This window comes from Oncorhynchus gorbuscha, linkage group LG05 (genome assembly GCF_021184085.1).
Source record: "Oncorhynchus gorbuscha isolate QuinsamMale2020 ecotype Even-year linkage group LG05, OgorEven_v1.0, whole genome shotgun sequence".
NCBI classification, from domain to species: domain Eukaryota; kingdom Metazoa; phylum Chordata; class Actinopteri; order Salmoniformes; family Salmonidae; genus Oncorhynchus; species Oncorhynchus gorbuscha.
Window position 1 is genome coordinate 91,369,722 of NC_060177.1, and position 21,375 is coordinate 91,391,096.

The 21,375-nt window shown below is 45.0% G+C and overlaps 1 protein-coding gene across 1 annotated transcript; it reads right to left on the reverse strand.

Annotated features, from left to right (window-relative positions):
- Nucleotides 1-8,187: 8,187 nt before the first annotated feature.
- LOC124035322 (epigen-like) lies at nt 8,188-13,934 on the reverse strand. The gene is made up of 5 exons (XM_046348791.1): nt 13,776-13,934; nt 12,338-12,481; nt 11,616-11,736; nt 11,032-11,190; nt 8,188-8,427 (listed from the first exon to the last, which is right to left on the reverse strand). The coding sequence occupies exons 1-5, from the start codon at nt 13,801-13,803 to the stop codon at nt 8,370-8,372; spliced, it is 510 nt and encodes a 169-aa protein (XP_046204747.1). The 5' UTR covers nt 13,804-13,934; the 3' UTR covers nt 8,188-8,369.
- Nucleotides 13,935-21,375: the final 7,441 nt, after the last annotated feature.

Consider the following 21,375-nt stretch of genomic DNA (forward strand, 5'->3'; position numbering starts at 1 on the left):
ACTTAATGACGTTGGGTCAGAGACGGGCTTTAATGACGTGGGGTCAGAGACGGGCTTTAATGACGTGGGGTCAGAGACGGGCTTTAATGACGTGGGGTCAGAGACAGGCTTTAATGACGTTGGGTCAGAGACAGGCTTTAATGACGTTGGGTCAGAGACAGGCTTTAATGACGTTGGGTCAGAGACAGGCTTTAATGACGTGGGGTCAGAGACAGGCTTTAATGACGTTGGGTCAGAGACGGGCTTTAATGACGTGGGGTCAGAGACAGGCTTTAATGACGTGGGGTCAGAGACAGGCTTTAATGACGTTGGGTCAGAGACAGGCCTTAATGACGTTGGGTCAGAGACAGGCTTTAATGACGTTGGGTCAGAGACAGGCTTTAATGACGTTGGGTCAGAGACAGGCTTTAATGACGTGGGGTCAGAGACAGGCTTTAATGACGTGGGGTCAGAGACAGGCTTTAACGACGTTGGGTCAGAGACAGGCTTTAATGACGTTGGGTCAGAGACAGGCTTTAATGACGTTGGGTCAGAGACAGGCTTTAATGACGTTGGGTCAGAGACAGGCTTTAATGACGTTGGGTCAGAGACAGGCTTTAATGACGTTGGGTCAGAGACAGGCTTTAATGACGTTGGGTCAGAGACAGGCTTTAATGACGTTGGGTCAGAGACAGGCTTTAATGACGTTGGGTCAGAGACAGGCTTTAATGACGTTGGGTCAGAGACAGGCTTTAATGACGTTGGGTCAGAGACAGGCTTTAATGACGTTGGGTCAGAGACAGGCTTTAATGACGTTGGGTCAGAGACAGGCTTTAATGACGTGGGGTCAGAGACAGGCTTTAATGACGTTGGGTCAGAGACAGGCTTTAATGACGTTGGGTCAGAGACAGGCTTTAATGACGTTGGGTCAGAGACAGGCTTTACTGACGTTGGGTCAGAGACAGGCTTTAATGACGTTGGGTCAGAGACAGGCTTTAATGACGTTGGGTCAGAGACAGGCTTTAATGACGTTGGGTCAGAGACAGGCTTTAATGACGTGGGGTCAGAGACAGGCTTTAATGACGTGGGGTCAGAGACAGGCTTTAATGACGTGGGGTCAGAGACAGGCTTTAATGACGTGGGGTCAGAGACAGGCTTTAATGACGTGGGGTCAGAGACAGGCTTTAATGACGTGGGGTCAGAGACAGGCTTTAATGATGTGGGGTCAGAGACAGGCTTTAATGACGTGGGGTCAGAGACAGGCTTTAATGACGTGGGGTCAGAGACAGGCTTTAATGACGTGGGGTCAGAGACAGGCTTTAATGACGTGGGGTCAGAGACAGGCTTTAATGACGTGGGGTCAGAGACAGGCTTTAATGACGTTGGGTCAGAGACGGGCTTTAATGACGTTGGGTCATGTGATCAGTGGCAAATTCACATTTATATCTCCAAGGCAACAAGAAGAGAATAGAGTTTCGACAGACAGACAGGCAGGCAGACAGGCAGACAGGCAGACAGACAGACAGACAGACAGACAGACAGACAGACAGACAGACAGACAGACAGGCAGGCAGACAGGCAGACAGACAGACAGGCAGGCAGGCAGGCAGGCAGGCAGACAGACAGACAGACAGACAGACAGACAGACAGACAGACAGACAGACAGACAGACAGACAGACAGACAGACAGACAGACAGACAGACAGACAGACAGACAGGCAGGCAGGCAGGCAGGCAGGCAGGCAGACAGGCTGTATTGTGACCAGGTAACTAAATATTGTACCATAGTAGCCCGAAACAAGCAGAACCAATCAACAGGTAAATATTACCCTATTCTCCCTGTGTCTGTGGTCATGGCAGCCACAATATTTTCCACACGGTCGTGTTGATGATGCCAGTAGAAACAGAGGCGTTTTAACGATAGATGTGTTGTTATGAGGTTAGAAATAGCACCAGGGAAGAAAGAATCATTGAAGTCACATTGGGTTCATTGGAATGAACATGTTTAATGTAACATGGTGTCTACACAAATAACCTTCTTCTGAATGTTGTTTATTTAACCAGTTTTTAATTCTATTTAACCTTTTATTTAACCAGGCAAGTCATTTAAGAACAAATTCTTATTTTACAATGACAGCCAAGGAACAGTGGGTTAACTGCCTTGTTCAGGGGCAGAACGACAGATTTTTACCTCGTCAACTCGGGAATGTCTTACAGGAAGTCCTGTCTGGCTAAGAGAAATCATGACAACATACAACCACATGGATGTATAATCTCCTATGGAGTCTATGATATAATTTTACCATGACATGGATGTATAATCTCCTATGGAGTCTATGATATAATTTTACCATGACATGGATGTATAATCTCCTATGGAGTCTATGATATAATTTTACCATGACATGGATGTATAATCTCCTATGGAGTCTATGAGTCTATACACCCACTATACAACCATGTACCTCAGTGCATTCGTTAAGGTTATAGGATTGAAATAGGATTAGGGACATTAGGCTATTTTTACTTTTCACACCTTGAAATATACTTGAGTTTACTTTCTATATACAGTGCTTTCTTAAAGTATTCAGACCCCTTGACTTTTTCCACATTTTGTTACAACACAACCTTTACATGCTGACCACACCGTTCGCGTCACATACATGTTATTCAATCATTGAACTCACACTGCTCGCGAGCATCAGCGTAGACAGAAGCTAGACGAGAACTAGAACTTGTTTCTATTTGTGATGCAAGTCTCCAAGTCAAGCTTCTCCCATCTCCTCATTGGTTTTTAGGAACATATTACCCACGTGGGGTGATTGAAAGATGAACTGAAGTCCACACTCCAGTCCAGTTGGTGGCAGTAATGCACCTTAAAGTTGGTTGCCAACCACCATATAAGGTTCAAAGAAGAAGCCTGAAGGAGGAGAGATTACTAGAAACTAACTCGGTTTACCCTTTTATCTGTGGATTCATTGTGTGAGAAGAGGACCTTGTGAGTTTCAAGTAAAATAACAACCCAATGTTTATTTGGGGAGTTTCTCCCGTTCTTCTCTGCAGATCTTCTCAAGCTCTATCAGGTTGAATAAGGCTGTAACGTAACAAAATGTGGAAGAAGTGGGTCTGAATAGTTTCAGAATAAACTGTATATCAATCTCTATCTCGCACCTCTCCAAAGGACTACATTTAGCTACTTATCAATTCATCCGAGACTAAATTTCTCATTTAAAGGAACAACTCAAGCCAACAACTCACCGGGAAATGAGAGCAGGATGTGGGTTTGTCATTGCTCTTTAGTGGACAGAAATAGAGAGGTAGACAGAGACAGGGAGGAAAGGACCGCTTTTAAGTGCGTCATGCAAGACAATCCTATGCAGGTAGACAGGTACTCCTCTCGTGATTGATTACAGGCATTTCCAACCTGTCAAATAGACGTTTCAAATCTGTTTTTTTTTACCAATAGGTTTATCTGGTTTTACAACTCAAGACCAGACGAGCAAAAAGAAAACATTTTAGGCCTATGATTCCTGACAGGGAGAAACTGTTTAAAAAAACAGGTTTCCTTTAATATAGGGGTGTGGATAGCCATAATGGGCAAGCAACTTCCTTTTATTCATATATGTCTATAGAAGGTTTTATTAGTCATAAACATCTATGGCCTACGCATCATTTCAGGGAACAGGGGAATGAAAAACGAACGCCGAACCCGGTCATTCAACAGTTCATCATTAACATAAAGAACTGTCTATCCCGGCTTGTTGTGGTATGTAGATGACCAGGGTTGGTCTGGGAATCAGGAAATAAATAAATAAAATAACTGAACAAATCAAAATACAATAGCTTAGATTCTTTGTTGTCCTTTTTGGTGAGAACGGAGTCATTAGGGCTCAAAGTTATTTTTGCTAGAAATTTCTGTACGTTTAACATCCAACTTGTCGCCAAATCTTTGACTTGGATCAAATGGTACACCCTTATTACAGTCCTGATTGTGCCCCAATGTCAATTCAATACAATGTTAGGAAACATCACATTTAGTTTTTAAGGGTGTACCAGTTGATCTATGCTGCTATAATAAGGGTGTACCAGTTGATCTATGCTGCTATGATAAGGGTGTACCAGTTGATCTAACCTGCTATAATAAGGGTGTACCAGTTGATCTAACCTGCTATAATAAGGGTGTACCAGTTGATCTAACCTGCTATAATAAGGGTGTACCAGTTGATCTAACCTGCTATAATAAGGGTGTACCAGTTGATCTAACCTGCTATAATAAGGGTGTACCAGTTGATCTAACCTGCTATAATAAGGGTGTACCAGTTGATCTAACCTGCTATAATAAGGGTGTACCAGTTGATCTATGCTGCTATTAGGGTGTCTAACCTGCTGTCCCAGTCTACCAAACGTCAACTGAAAACATGGTTTTTGACTCAGTGTACACAAGTGGGTGTGTCACATTTAGTTTTTGTTGTCGTTGTGTGATTAGGAAACATCTTGAGGATTTCAGAAACGTATCATGTGTTGTGATAATATGTTGATTAGATGTTCGAAAGAGGTTTACAGAAGACAGAGATGCTAAAAAGTGTCCCACTTTATTCCCGAATTCACCCTACAGGGACACATTCGCTAATCTGATCACAACACAGACACCCTGGATGGATAAGAGACACATTTTAATAGCAATGTTTAGACGCTACAAAACCTAGATCAGATTCTATTTATTCTGAATTCCCTCAAATAGCAACACTAATAAAAGTAGAAGAAGACAGAATAGAACAGAAGAAGAAGAAGAGGAAGCAGACGAAGAAGAACCAAACCTTATTATAGCAGCATAGCATAGAGGAGGAAGCAGACGAAGAAGAACCGAACCTTATTATAGCAGCATAGCATAGAGGAGGAAGCAGACGAAGAAGAACCGAACCTTATTATAGCAGCATAGCATAGAGGAGGAAGCAGACGAAGAAGAACTGAACCTTATTATAGCAGCATAGCATAGAGGAGGAAGCAGACGAAGAAGAACCGAACCTTATTATAGCAGCATAGCAAGAAGAAGCAGACGAACCTTATTATAGCAGCATAGCATAGAGGAGGAAGCAGACGAAGAAGAACCGAACCTTATTATAGCAGCATAGCATAGAGGAGGAAGCAGACGCAAGAAGAACCGAACCTTATTATAGCAGCATAGCATAGAGGAGGAAGCAGACGAAGAAGAACCGAACCTTATTATAGCAGCATAGCATAGAGGAGGAAGCAGACGAAGAAGAACCGAACCTTATTATAGCAGCATAGCATAGAGGAGGAAGCAGACGAAGAAGAACCGAACCTTATTATAGCAGCATAGCATAGAGGAGGAAGCAGACGAAGAAGAACCGAACCTTATTATAGCAGCATAGCATAGAGGAGGAAGCAGACGAAGAAGAACCGAACCTTATTATAGCAGCATAGCATAGAGGAGGAAGCAGACGAAGAAGAACCGAACCTTATTATAGCAGCATAGCATAGAGGAGGAAGCAGACGAAGAAGAACCGAACCTTATTATAGCAGCATAGCATAGAGGAGGAAGCAGACGAAGAAGAACCGAACCTTATTATAGCAGCATAGCATAGAGGAGGAAGCAGACGAAGAAGAACCAAACCTTATTATAGCAGCATAGCATAGAGGAGGAAGCAGACGAAGAAGAACCGAACCTTATTATAGCAGCATAGCATAGAGGAGGAAGCAGACGAAGAAGAACCGAACCTTATTATAGCAGCATAGCATAGAGGAGGAAGCAGACGAAGAAGAACCAAACCTTATTATAGCAGCATAGCATAGAGGAGGAAGCAGACGAAGAAGAACCGAACCTTATTATAGCAGCATAGCATAGAGGAGGAAGCAGACGAAGAAGAACCGAACCTTATTATAGCAGCATAGCATAGAGGAGGAAGCAGACGAAGAAGAACCGAACCTTATTATAGCAGCATAGCATAGAGGAGGAAGCAGACGAAGAAGAACCGAACCTTATTATAGCAGCATAGCATAGAGGAGGAAGCAGACGAAGAAGAACCAACCTTATTATAGCAGCATAGCATAGAGGAGGAAGCAGACGAAGAAGAACCGAACCTTATTATAGCAGCATAGCATAGAGGAGGAAGCAGACGAAGAAGAACCAAACCTTATTATAGCAGCATAGCATAGAGGAGGAAGCAGACGAAGAAGAACCGAACCTTATTATAGCAGCATAGCATAGAGGAGGAAGCAGACGAAGAAGAACCGAACCTTATTATAGCAGCATAGCATAGAGGAGGAAGCAGACGAAGAAGAACCGAACCTTATTATAGCAGCATAGCATAGAGGAGGAAGCAGACGAAGAAGAACCGAACCTTATTATAGCAGCATAGCATAGAGGAGGAAGCAGACGAAGAAGAACCGAACCTTATTATAGCAGCATAGCATAGAGGAGGAAGCAGACGAAGAAGAACCGAACCTTATTATAGCAGCATAGCATAGAGGAGGAAGCAGACGAAGAAGAACCGAACCTTATTATAGCAGCATAGCATAGAGGAGGAAGCAGAAGAAGAAGAACCGAACCTTATTATAGCAGCATAGCATAGAGGAGGAAGCAGACGAAGAAGAACCGAACCTTATTATAGCAGCATAGCATAGAGGAGGAAGCAGACGAAGAAGAACCGAACCTTATTATAGCAGCATAGCATAGAGGAGGAAGCAGACGAAGAAGAACCGAACCTTATTATAGCAGCATAGCATAGAGGAGGAAGCAGACGAAGAAGAACCGAACCTTATTATAGCAGCATAGCATAGAGGAGGAAGCAGACGAAGAAGAACCGAACCTTATTATAGCAGCATAGCATAGAGGAGGAAGCAGACGAAGAAGAACCGAACCTTATTATAGCAGCATAGCATAGAGGAGGAAGCAGACGAAGAAGAACCGAACCTTATTATAGCAGCATAGCATAGAGGAGGAAGCAGACGAAGAAGAACCGAACCTTATTATAGCAGCATAGCATAGAGGAGGAAGCAGACGAAGAAGAACCGAACCTTATTATAGCAGCATAGCATAGAGGAGGAAGCAGACGAAGAAGAACCGAACCTTATTATAGCAGCATAGCATAGAGGAGGAAGCAGACGAAGAAGAACCGAACCTTATTATAGCAGCATAGCATAGAGGAGGAAGCAGACGAAGAAGAACCGAACCTTATTATAGCAGCATAGCATAGAGGAGGAAGCAGACGAAGAAGAACCGAACCTTATTATAGCAGCATAGCATAGAGGAGGAAGCAGACGAAGAAGAACCGAAGCTTATTATAGCAGCATAGCATAGAGGAGGAAGCAGACGAAGAAGAACCGAAGCCTTGCCTAACCTAAGTACAGGGGGGTCCCCAGTGTAAACTGAATTTAACTTCATAGGTAAAAATATATATATATATAATTGTCCCACTTTAGCAAGTTATGGCTGGTAAAGTGGACCAATAAAATAAATTAGACTTTAAAAATTGACAAATAATATTGTCAACTTTATGTATTTGATGCACCAGTACATATAGTATGGACATTTACATCAGAATTGTTGCGCTGTGCCTCATTTATGACCGTTTTATAACCTCAACATTAAAACAGAAAAAAAAGTTTAGTGACGATAGTTTAGATTTTCTCTCGTCAGACCAAGAAATAAAGTCGTCAGCATTAAGCTGTCCCAGTTTATAATGTCCCACTCTTTCCCGAATTCACACTACTGTGCAAACTATTTGACACATATTCTTTCAAAAAATACTATGGATTTGACTTATTTTAATTTCAATTACTGATGCCAAGTCAATGGTTCTACCTGTCAATGATTGACATGGTTTGACCATCCAGATCTCTTTACACCAGACACAATGCAGTGATGGGCAGGACGATCTGAGCACAATCAGGAATGTGGACACAATCTGGACAACGGGTGCTTGTTAGCAACAGATCTTCTATAGGGAATAAGTTGCCATCTGCGACATAGACTTGATTTCCTTTCATTGTGACCTGATTGTGTCCCGGCTGTTTTAGGAAACTTTTCAATAGGATGGAATATCAAAACAAGAAAACTCTGACCTCTAGTGGTGAAATGAGGTAACAAGTTATCACAGTGGCGTGTAGCGCTAAGCATGGTGTTAAGGACCATAAGGACGTTGACTTCTTTATAGAACATTCAACAAAATCTTCAAACAATAGTCATTCGATTTAAAAACATTTATTACAAAAAAATATTAAATACATGTTAACATTTAAAAAAAAAAATAACTTATTTTTAGATATTTCAATAAATAGCCTTAATCTGTTATGGGAAGATATGGTGATGGTGATGATGGTGATGATGATGGTGATGATGGTGATGAATAAGAAACAGAGGGATCAAACTAAACTGAGTTCTCCGAGCCACCGTAGGTCTTATAGGGGAGATGTTTTTTCCCACACCTAGAATAAGAGAGGGACAGAAGTGGAGGAAGAGACACAAAAGAGAAAGAAAATTATAAAATGTTAAATCCCTCTATTCCCCCCCCCCCGTGGCACGTCATTTATGTACGAGACTGAAATCAGCCCACAGAATGGGGTTTGTTTCCAAATGACAGTTCTGTCTCGAATGTCTCGAAGAACGACGTACAGAAGCTGTTAGGATGCCTTGTTCAAGGGCACATCGACAGAATGTTCACCTTATCAGCTCAGGGATTCAAACCCGCAACCTTTCAATTACTGGCCCAATGCTCTAACCACTAGGCTATCTGCTGGCCAACTTGCTCTGCTTCTATCTCCTCTGATAAGAGTAAGGAATTATGTCAGCTCTACTCATTACATTTCTATCTGATAGAGTAAGGAATTATGTCAGCTCTACTCATTACATTTCTATCTGATAGAGTAAGTAATTATGTCAGCTCTACTCATTACATTTCTATCTGATAGAGTAAGTAATTATGTCAGCTCTACTCATTACATTTCTATCTGATAGAGTAAGTAATTATGTCAGCTCTACTCATTACATTTCTATCTGATAGAGTAAGGAATTATGTCAGCTCTACTCATTACATTTCTATCTGATAGAGTAAGGAATTATGTCAGCTCTACTCATTACATTTCTATCTGATAGAGTAAGGAATTATGTCAGCTCTACTCATTACATTTCTATCTGATAGAGTAAGTAATTATGTCAGCTCTACTCATTACATTTCTATCTGATAGAGTAAGGAATTATGTCAGCTCTACTCATTACATTTCTATCTGATAGAGTAAGTAATTATGTCAGCTCTACTCATTACATTTCTATCTGATAGAGTAAGTAATTATGTCAGCTCTACTCATTACATTTCTATCTGATAGAGTAAGTAATTATGTCAGCTCTACTCATTACATTTCTATCTGATAGAGTAAGGAATTATGTCAGCTCTACTCATTACATTTCTATCTGATAGAGTAAGTAATTATGTCAGCTCTACTCATTACATTTCTATCTGATAGAGTAAGTAATTATGTCAGCTCTACTCATTACATTTCTATCTGATAGAGTAAGTAATTATGTCAGCTCTACTCATTACATTTCTATCTGATAGAGTAAGTAATTATGTCAGCTCTACTCATTACATTTCTATCTGATAGAGTAAGGAATTATGTCAGCTCTACTCATTACATTTCTATCTGATAGAGTAAGGAATTATGTCAGCTCTACTCATTACATTTCTATCTGATAGAGTAAGGAATTATGTCAGCTCTACTCATTACATTTCTATCTGATAGAGTAAGTAATTATGTCAGCTCTACTCATTACATTTCTATCTGATAGAGTAAGGAATTATGTCAGCTCTACTCATTACATTTCTATCTGATAGAGTAAGTAATTATGTCAGCTCTACTCATTACATTTCTATCTGATAGAGTAAGTAATTATGTCAGCTCTACTCATTACATTTCTATCTGATAGAGTAAGTAATTATGTCAGCTCTACTCATTACATTTCTATCTGATAGAGTAAGGAATTATGTCAGCTCTACTCATTACATTTCTATCTGATAGAGTAAGGAATTATGTCAGCTCTACTCATTACATTTCTATCTGATAGAGTAAGGAATTATGTCAGCTCTACTCATTACATTTCTATCTGATAGAGTAAGTAATTATGTCAGCTCTACTCATTACATTTCTATCTGATAGAGTAAGGAATTATGTCAGCTCTACTCATTACATTTCTATCTGATAGAGTAAGTAATTATGTCAGCTCTACTCATTACATTTCTATCTGATAGAGTAAGTAATTATGTCAGCTCTACTCATTACATTTCTATCTGATAGAGTAAGTAATTATGTCAGCTCTACTCATTACATTTCTATCTGATAGAGTAAGGAATTATGTCAGCTCTACTCATTACATTTCTATCTGATAGAGTAAGGAATTATGTCAGCTCTACTCATTACATTTCTATCTGATAGAGTAAGGAATTATGTCAGCTCTACTCATTACATTTCTATCTGATAGAGTAAGGAATTATGTCAGCTCTACTCATTACATTTCTATCTGATAGAGTAAGGAATTATGTCAGCTCTACTCATTACATTTCTATCTGATAGAGTAAGGAATTATGTCAGCTCTACTCATTACATTTCTATCTGATAGAGTAAGGAATTATGTCAGCTCTACTCATTACATTTCTATCTGTTAGAGTAAGTAATTATGTCAGCTCTACTCATTACATTTCTATCTGATAGAGTAAGTAATTATGTCAGCTCTACTCATTACATTTCTATCTGATAGAGCAAGGAATTCAACACGACCCTGTTGAAACTGTCACAATGTATTCCTCTTTCTTTCTCTTCATCTTTCTCCTTCTCTTTCATTTCCTCCTTCTCTCTTCCCATGCTTCTCTACCCCCTGACAGGCTGTGTGTGTGTGTGTGTGTGTGTGTGTGTGTGTGTGTGTGTGTGTGTGTGTGTGTGTGTGTGTGTGTGTGTGTGTGTGTGTGTGTGTGTGTGTGTGTGTGTGTGTGTGTGTGTGTGTGTGTGTGTGTGTGTGTGTGTGTGTGTGTGTGTGTGTACCTTCTCTTGATGCAGCAGTAGAGAACGACAGCAAGGCAGCAGATGAGCAAGGCCACGCCCACACAGATGCCAATCACCTCCTCTGCTACGGCAAACTTGCACTGCGTCGCCTGGTGGGTCAACAGACCACAGCGAGGGCCGCTATAGGACACGTCACACCTACACACAGAGAGACATTTTTAGTTCATTGTGTCTGTCTGGGTGTCTGTCTGTGTGTCTGGGTGTCTGTCTTCCTGTGTGTCTGTCCTGTCTGTCTGTCTGTCTGTCTGTCTGTCTGTCTGTCTGTCTGTCTGTCTGTCTGTCTGTCTGTCTGTCTGTCTGTCTGTCTGTCTGTCTGTCTGTCTGTCTGTCTGTCTGTCTGTCTGTCTGTCTGTCTGTCTGTCTGTCTGTCTGTCTGTCTGCCTGTGTGTCTGTCTGTCTGTGTGTGTGTCTGTCTGTGTGTGTCTGTCTGTGTGTGTCTGTCTGTCTGTCTGTCTGTCTGTCTGTCTGTCTGTCTGTCTGTCTGCATGTGTGTCTGGGTGTCTGTCTGTCTGTGTGTCTGCCTGTCTGTCTGCCTGTCTGTGTGTCTGCCTGTCTGTCCTTACGTGCAGGCAGGGGTATCGCTGTCAGGGGGGTACATGCACTGTCCGTTCAGGCAGTAGTCAGCATCTTCGTCTTTACAGGGTTTTGACATCCTCAGAACACGAGGCTCCTCCGCATCACTTCCTGCAATCAGTCAATCAGAAAATAGCTTCATTGTCCCTACTACAAACAAAAAAAAGCATAGTGCATTCAGGGTAAAACAAACACACACACACACACACACACACACACACACACACACACACACACACACACACACACACACACACACACACACACACACACACACACACACACACACACACACACACACACACACACACACACACACACACACACACACGGTTCTTGTAACCGAAGCATTTCGCTGCACGCACAATAACATCTGAAAAACACGTGTATGTGACCAATAACATTTGATTTGATGCTTTAATCTAAAAGCCCTTTACATTCAGCCGAGGCAAGGTGGGGCTTGGGTGATCTTTGGAAACAGGTATCTGAATCCTGAACAAACTGGAAGGCTCTGTTTTGTTGGAAGCCTGTAGCAACCATTTTCCAAACCATCGACGAAAGGATGGTTTATTCAGTTTATTCAGGATGCCTGTTTTTACAGGCAGTCTTTTGACCATTCAGATCTGATCTGTTTGCCCATATTTGGGCAAACAGATCAGAATTGGGATGCCTGTGTAAACGCAGCCTCTTAAAAGGAGCTGTTGAAACTCACCATTTACAGGTAGTGCAGTGTTCGTGGGCTCTGCAAGGTCCAGGCTGAGTGTCCGTTGTGTTGGTTGAAGGTTGTCTGAAGGTTCTGCTGACTGAGTCACGGTGGAGAGGATGAGCAACATTGCAACCAGAGTGGTGGAGAAGGCTGAGGAACGGAGAGATGGGGGGGGGGGGGAAGAGGAGAATAATGATGACTGCTTGTCCACACACCTTTTAGAACTGCTCTCATATTATCTCTTCTAGAACGTTGTTCTGGAATTCTTAGAACAGACAGACATACTCAAAAATCTAATTCTCAAAGAACCTCAATACTTCCTGATCTAACGTGATTGGACAGGTGAAAGCCAGCGCCTGGTCCAGACCACTTGTCAGATAGTGACTAGACTAGACTGAAGGTTGCTTTTGTAAAGTGTTGTCAGATAGTGACTAGACTAGACTGAAGGTTGCTTTTGTAAAGTGTTGTCAGATAGTGACTAGACTAGACTGAAGGTTGCTTTTGTAAAGTGTTGTCAGATAGTGACTAGACTAGACTGAAGGTTGCTTTTGTAAAGTGTTGTCAGATAGTGACTAGACTAGACTGAAGGTTGCTTTTGTAAAGTGTTGTCAGATAGTGACTAGACTAGACTGAAGGTTGCTTTTGTAAAGTGTTGTCAGATAGTGACTAGACTAGACTGAAGGTTGCTTTTGTAAAGTGTTGTCAGATAGTGACTAGACTAGACTGAAGGTTGCTTTTGTAAAGTGTTGTCAGATAGTTTCAAAAAAGGTGCTTTTTCTGTTGTGGCACCTTAATTGGGGAGAACGGGATCGTGGTAATGGCTGGAGCGGAATCTGTGATGTATTTTGATACCATTCCAAAGACATGGTTTCCATGGTTTCCAGGTGTTTGTTGCCATTCCGGCCCATTACAATGAGCCCGTCCTCCCCTCAACAGCCTCCTGTGGGAGTGACCATACTACCTGGTGTAGATTCAAAGCCATACAGGTCAATGATGTATAGCCTACTACAGTATATCTCTATAGATAAATCCATCACATACTATATACAGATCTGTCTGGGTTGTCTCAGTTCTCTGAGGGGTCCCCAAAGGGGCACTCATTTCTGCTCTATCCCAGGACTAACGTACCTGGGTGACCTGATGAAGGGCTTGTTGCTAAGTTCTGTAGTTTTGTCAGGTGTGTTAGTGCTGTGCTAAAGGACAGACAGACAGACAGACAGACAGACAGACAGACAGACAGACAGACAGACAGACAGACAGACAGACAGACAGACAGACAGACAGACAGACAGACAGACAGACAGACAGACAGACAGACAGACAGACAGACAGACAGACAGACAGACAGACAGACAGACAGACAGACAGACAGACAGACAGACAGACAGACAGACAGACAGACAGACAGACAGACAGACAGACAGACAGGTTGCAGGGCACTCACCGGTTACTGTCTGTTTTGGTCCTGACATCTTGTCGTTTTCTAAGAGTGTGGTCGTCCTCAGACTGTCTCTTCCTCAGGTGTGTGGATTACAGTAAAAGTCTGGTGTGCTTTATACTCCTTTAATCCTTGTCACGACTTGCACAACCAATGGGAGAACCAGAATTATGGGGTAAAGAATATTCCCTTTCCACAAATGGCATGCTCGGCTGCTTCCCCCGCATCACTTCCTGTCCCATTGCCCCCGGTTACCTGCATGCAGAGGCAGAAGCATCTTGGCCAGGTATTAAACAGGTTTGCAGTCCCTGGGGGCAGGAGAGGATTCACTCTCCCTCACACACACACACTCTCACTCTCACTCTCACTCTCACACACACACACACACACACACACACACACACACACTCACTCACTCACTCACTCACTCACTCACTCACTCACTCACTCACTCACTCACTCACTCACTCACTCACTCACCCTCACACACATACGCACAAACACACACACATACACACACACACACACACACACACACACACACACACACACACACACACACACACACACACACACACACACACACACACACACACACACACACACACACACACTCTCACTCTCCTCTCCCTCACACACACACACACACACACACACACACACACACACACACACACACACACACACACACACACACACACACACACACACACACACACACACACACACACACACACACACTCTCCCTCACACACACACTCTCTCACACACACACACTCTCACACACACACACACACACACACACACACACACACACACACACACACACACACACACACACACACACACACACACACACACACACACACACACACACACACACACACACACACACACACACACACATACGCACACACACACACACACACACACGTGTTGTCAGCCCACACAGCATCTGGAGTTTACAGCACTTAATGAAGTGTGTCCATGTCCTCTCCTTCTTGGTCTCCCTCGTTCTCCCTTCCACTCTCTATCTCTCCCTCTCTCTCTTTCTCCCTTCCACTCTCTCTTTCTCCCTCTCTCTCTCTTTCTCCCTCTCTCCCTCTTTCTCCCTTCCACTCTCTATCTCTCCCTCTCTCTCTTTCTCCCTTCCACTCTCTCTTTCTCCCTCTCTCTCTCTTTCTCCCTCTCTCCCTCTTTCTCCCTCATTCTCTCTTTCTCCCTCACTCTCTCTTTCTCCCTTCCACTCTCTCTTTCTCCCTCTCTCTCTCTTTCTCCCTCTCTCCCTCTTTCTCCCTTCCACTCTCTATCTCTCCCTCTCTCTCTTTCTCCCTTCCACTCTCTCTTTCTCCCTCTCTCTCTCTTTCTCCCTCTCTCCCTCTTTCTCCCTCATTCTCTCTTTCTCCCTCTCTCTCTTTCTCCCTCTCTCCCTCTTTCTCCCTCACTCTCTCTTTCTCCCTCCCACTCTCTCTTTCTCCCTCTCTCTCTCTTTCTCCCTCTCTCTCTCTTTCTCCCTCCCACTCTCTCTTTCTCCCTCTCTCTCTCTTTCTCCCTCCCACTCTCTCTTTCTCCCTTCCACTCTCTCTTTCTCCCTCCCACTCTCTCTTTCTCCCTCTCTCCCTCTTTTTCCCTTCCACTCTCTCTTTCTCCCTCTCTCCCTCTTTCTCCCTCTCTCCCTCTTTCTCCCTTCCACTCTCTCTTTCTCCCTCTTTCTCCCTTCCACTCTCTCTTTCTCCCTCTTTCTCCCGTCCACTCTCTATTTCTCCCTCTCTCCCTCTTTCTCCCTCTTTCTCCCTTCCACTCTCTCTTTCTCCCTCTTTCTCCCGTCCACTCTCTATTTCTCCCTCTCTCCCTCTTTCTCCCTTCCACTCTCTCTTTCTCCCTCTCTCCCCCTTTCTCCCTTCCACTCTCTCTTTCTCCCTCTCTCCCTCTTTCTCCCTTCCACTCTCTCTTTCTCCCTTCCACTCTCTCTTTCTCCCTCTTTCTCCCCTCCACTCTCTCTTTCTCCCTCTCTCCCTCTTTCTCCCTCCCACTTCTCTCTCTCTCTCCCTCTCTCTCTAACCCTATTCCCTCTCCCCCTCTCTCTCTCCCCCCGCTCCCTCTCCCACTCCTCTCTCCCCCTCTCTGCATGTTCTCTCCCTAATTCCTGACACCTGCCTCTAAGTGTTGGCTTTAGAGGCACCCCACTGAGCACACCAAGTCATTTTAAAGTAGACAATTGGATAATATTTGGTTGACGTAGATCAATGAGATTACAATTTATATTCACTCACTCAAAAAGACGGCCAAAAGTTTGTTGTATTTCGTGTCATCGCTATGTGTTTAGCCATCGACCAGCGCAACCAAATTCCAATGAAAAAGACAACGTCAGATTTATTTTAGTCTCCGTCGTCAACCAAATGTCTACCACTGTGTTTTCGACCATTTAAAAGTACAGCAATGGGAAAACAATGTCAGGTATTTTGTTTATTTATACAACAGATTAATGTGATATCGCTGGTCTTCATCTAATAGCAGAAACCAAATCATCTGGATTACAGTTGAGATGACATGAAAGTACCTGGTGGAAGTAAGTGATCAATGCTGTCTGAGATTCTGACAGATCAGTACAGCTATTGAGAAGATTGTCATCGACCTGCGACGACCTGAGACACGCTCGCCTTATATACGATCGCAGAAGAAGAAATGCATAGTTACCATGCATAGTTACTGTAACTATGCATTTCGTATAAAGCGTGCCTTAATGTGACCATGTGTTACTCATTTTAAGTGTAAATGTCACATTAGTTTGTCAGATAGACTTAACTTTAGTCTATATACGGGATTACAACAGTAATATTGAATTGTGTTTGGGATTAGAACGCATCCAAAACGTCAACATTTAAAGTATCTACTGCTTGGACAATTTCATCTGAGTCACTGGCTCAATCCCATTCTTTAATTATTTATTTTTTGGTTTGAGTTGGAGACGGTGAATCCGAGCATATAAAGTCGACAAGTTAACAGGCTATTTCTTGTGTTTTGAAAAGGGATGTTGAATTGTGTTTGGTTGTCAACGGTAACCAAATATCAACATTTGAAGGAGATGTTTCTTGTGCTTGTGTCACGTTCTCTCCATCGTTCGTATATGTTTTCCTTGTTTTAGTGTTGGTCAGGTCGTGAGCTGGGTGGGCATTCTATGTTGTGTGTCTGGTTTGTCTATTTCTATGTTTGGCCTGATATGGTTCTCAATCAGAGGCAGGTGTTAGTCATTGTCTCTGATTGGGAACCATATTTAGGTAGCTTGTTTTGTGTTGGGTTTTGTGGGTGATTGTTCCTGTGTCTGTGTTTGCACCAGATAGGACTGTTTAGGTTTTCACTTTTCTTGTTTTGTTTAGTCTGTTCATGTATAGTCGTCTTTATTAAAAACATGAATAACCACCACGCTGCATTTTGGTCCGCCTCCCTTTCACCAGAAGAAAACACTTACAGAATCACCCACCAACCAAGGACCAAGCGGCGTGGTAAACAGAGGCAGCAGCAACAGCAGCAGCAGGAGAAGCGACAGGTGCAGCAGAAGCAGTGGGAGAGGCTGCACTATTTGGATAAATGGACTTGGCTGAGATCCTTGACGGAAAAGGACCCTGGGCAGAGCCAGGGGAATATTGCCGCCCCAAAGCCGAGCTTGGAGGCAGCGAAAGCAGAGATGCGGCATTATGAGGAGCTAGAGCGGCTGGAAGCCCGAGAGGCACCCCCCAAAATGTATTGGGGGGAGGCACAGGGAGAGTGTGGCAGAGTCAGGAGTCAGACCTGAGCCAACTCCCCCTGTTTACCGTAAGGAGCCATGGATGGAATTGGAGCTGTCGGCGAAGCAGAGTGCTGAGTCTGAGAGTGTGGAGGATGTATTGGACAGTAGAAAGAAAGCTGTTGGTTTGGCATACTATGCACGGCATACCAGTGCCAGCACCACGCATCAGGCCTACAGTGCTTCCCCCCTGTCCAGCGCTGCCGGAGCCTTCCTCCTCTCCAGCGCAGCCAGAGTCTCCCGCCTGTCCGGCGCTGTCAGAGCTACCGCCCCTCATTCCAGAGGCACCAGAGCCCCTCATTCCAGAGGCACCAGTGCTCCTCAGTCCAGCGCTGCCAGAGCCTTTTTCTCCAGTCTGCCCAGCGCCGTCTGAGCTACCCGTCTGTCCAGCGCCGTCTGAGCCACCAGTCTGCCCAGCACCGCCAGTGCCGCCAGTCGGCCAGGATCTGCCAGTCAGCCAGGATCAGTTAGATCCGCCATTCAGCCAGGATCCGCCAGTGTGCCAGGATCCGCTAGTCAGCCAGGATCCGCCAGAACTGCCAGTCAGCCAGGATCCGCCAGTCTGCCAGGATCAGCCAGTCAGCCAGGATCCGCCAGAACTGCCAGTCAGCCAGGATCCGCCAGAACTGCCAGTCAGCCAGGATCCGCCAGAACTGCCAGTCAGCCAGAATCCGCCAGAACTGCCAGTCAGCCAGGATCCGCCAGTCAGCCAGGATCCGCCAGTCAGCCAGGATCTGCCGGAACCCCCAGCTAGCCAGGATCTGGTAGATCCATCTACCTGCCTGAGCTTCCTCTCACTCCCGAGCTTCCCCTCAGTCCCGAGCTTCCCCTCAGTCCCGAGCTTCCCCTCAGTCCCGAGCTTCCCCTCAGTCCCGAGCTTCCCCTCAGTCCTGAGCTAACCCCTCAGTCCTGAGCTACCTCAGTCCAGTGGGGCCCGTTTTTAGGTTTCCTAGTCCAAGGTTAGCGGCGAGGGTTGCCACTCAAGGGACACTAAGGAGGTGGACTAAGACAATTATGGAGTGGGGTCCACGTCCAGCGCCAGAGCCGCCACCGCTTGGATAGTTCCATCTGTACCACTGACTCTGGCTTTAATTTCAGGTCATCTACAAACTAATCATGTATATGTTGGAGTCACGTCTTCAGTTCAACCAACAATTTAAGTTAAAGGATAGGACTAAATCAAATCGAACTTTAAATGCACTTCAAATACAGTTTTATTTATTCCTATTTAACATAGTTTGTCTTTAACAAAAATAAATCTAACTATTTAACCATTTCCTTCAAATGTTGATATTTGGTTGTGTTGACAACCAAACACAATATTACTAAATATCATTCCATTTTAAATCAACCAGAGCTTGAAGCCCTAGACCCATTGAAGCCCAAGACCCATTGAAGCTCCTGGTACTGCCTGCCCCTGATACTGCCTGCTCCTGATACTGCCTGCTCCTGGTACTGCCTGCCCCTGATACTGCCTGCTCCTGGTACTGCCTGCTCCTGGTACTGCCTGCTCCTGGTACTGCCTGCTCCTGGTACTGCCTGTTCCTGATACTGCCTGCTCCTGGTACTGCCTGCTCCTGGTACTGCCTGCTCCTGGTACTGCCTGCTCCTGGTACTACCTGCTCCTGGTACTGCCTGATACTGGTACTACCAGCTCCTGGTACTACCAGCTCCTGGTACTGCCTGCTCCTGGTACTGCCTGCTCCTGATACTGCCTGCTCCTGGTACTGCCTGCTCCTGGTACTGCCCGCTCCTGGTACTACCTGCTTCTGGTACTGCCTGCTCCTGATACTGCCTGGTACTGCCTGCTCCTGGTACTACCTGCTTCTGGTACTACCTGCTTCTGGTACTGCCTGCTTCTGGTACTGCCTGCTCCTAGTACTACCTGCTCCTGATACTGCCTGGTACTGCCTGCTCCTGGTACTTCCTGCTTCTGGTACTGCCTGCTCCTGATACTGCCTGGTACTGCCTGCTCCTGATACTGCCTGCTCTTGGTACTTCCTGGTACTGCCTGCTCCTGGTACTGCCTGCTTCTGGTACTGCCTGCTCCTGGTACTACCTGCTTCTGGTACTGCCTGCTCCTGATACTACCTGCTTCTGGTACTGCCTGCTCCTGATACTGCCTGCTCCTGGTACTGCCTGCTCCTGGTACTGCCTGCTCCTGGTACTACCTGCTCCTGGTACTGCCTGCTCCTGGTACTACCTGCTCCTGGTACTGCCTGCTCCTGATACTGCCTGGTACTGCCTGCTCCTGATACTGCCTGCTCCTGGTACTTCCTGATACTGCCTGCTCTTGGTACTTCCTGATACTGCCTGCTCCTGGTACTGCCTGATACTGCCTGCTCCTGGTACTTCCTGATACTGCCTGCTCCTGGTACTGCCTGATACTGCCTGCTCCTGGTACTGCCTGATACTGCCTGCTCTTGGTACTTCCTGATACTGCCTGCTCCTGGTATTGCCTGCTCCTGGTACTGCCTGCTCCTGGTACTGCCTGCTCCTGGTACTACCTGCTCCTGGTACTGCCTGCTACTGGTACTGCCTGCTCCTGGTACTGCCTACTCCTGGTACTACCTGGTACTACCTGCTTCTGGTACTGCCTGCTCCTGATACTGCCTGCTTCTGGTACTTCCTGATACTGCCTGGTCTTGGTACTTCCTGATACTGCCTGCTCCTGGTACTGCCTGATACTGCCTGCTCCTGGTACTGCCTGATACTGCCTGCTCCTGGTACTTCCTGATACTGCCTGCTCCTGGTACTGCCTGATACTGCCTGCTCTTGGTACTGCCTGGTACTGCCTGCTCCTGGTACTGCCTGCTCCTGGTACTGCCTGCTCCTGGTACTGCCTGCTCCTGGTACTGCCTGCTCCTGGTACTACCTGCTCCTGGTACTACCTGCTCCTGATACTGCCTGCTGAATACATTCCTTTAGCAAAATAAATGGAAATAACACATTTAAATAAGAATTCAGACCCTTTCCTCAGTACTTTGTTGAAGCACCTTTGGCAGTGCTCAAGTCTTCTTGGGTATGACGATACAAGCTTGTCACACCTGTATTTGGGGAGTTTCTCCCATTCTTCTCTGCAGATCCTCTCAAGCTCGGTCAGGTTGGATGGGGAGTGTCGCTGCACAGCTATTTTCAAGTCTCTACAGAGATGTTAGATCGGGTTCAAGTCCGGGGTCTGGCTGGGCCACTCAACGACATTCAAAGACTTGTCCCGAAGCCACTCCTGCGTTGTCTTGGCTGTGTGCTTAGGGTTGTTGTCCTGTTGGAAGGTGAACTTTCACCCCAGTCTGAAGTCCTGAGCACTCTGGAGCAGGTTTTCATCAAGGATCTCTCTGTACATCTGTTCCCTCACTCCTGACTAGTCTCCCAGTCCCAGCCACTGAAAAACATCCTCACAGTATGATGCTGCCACCACCATGCTTCACAGTAAGGATGGTATTGGCCAGGAGATGAGCGGTGCCTGGTTTCCTCCAGACATGACTCAATCTTGGATTCATCAGTTTCTCATGGTCTGAGAGTCTTTAGGTGCCTTTTGGCAAACTCCAAGCGGGCTGTCATGTGCATTTTACTAAGGAGTGGCTTCCGTCTGGTCACTCTACCATAAAGGCCTGATTTGTGGAGTGCTGCAGAGATGGTTGTCCTTCTGGAAGGTTCTCCCATCTCCACAGAGGAACTCTGGAGCTCTGTCAGAGTGACCATCGGGTTCTTGGTCACCTCCCTGACCAAGGCCCTTCTCCCTTGATTGCTCAGTTTGGCCGGGCAGCCAGCTCTAGGAAGAGTCTTGGTGGTTCCAAACTTTTTCAATTTAAGAATGATGGA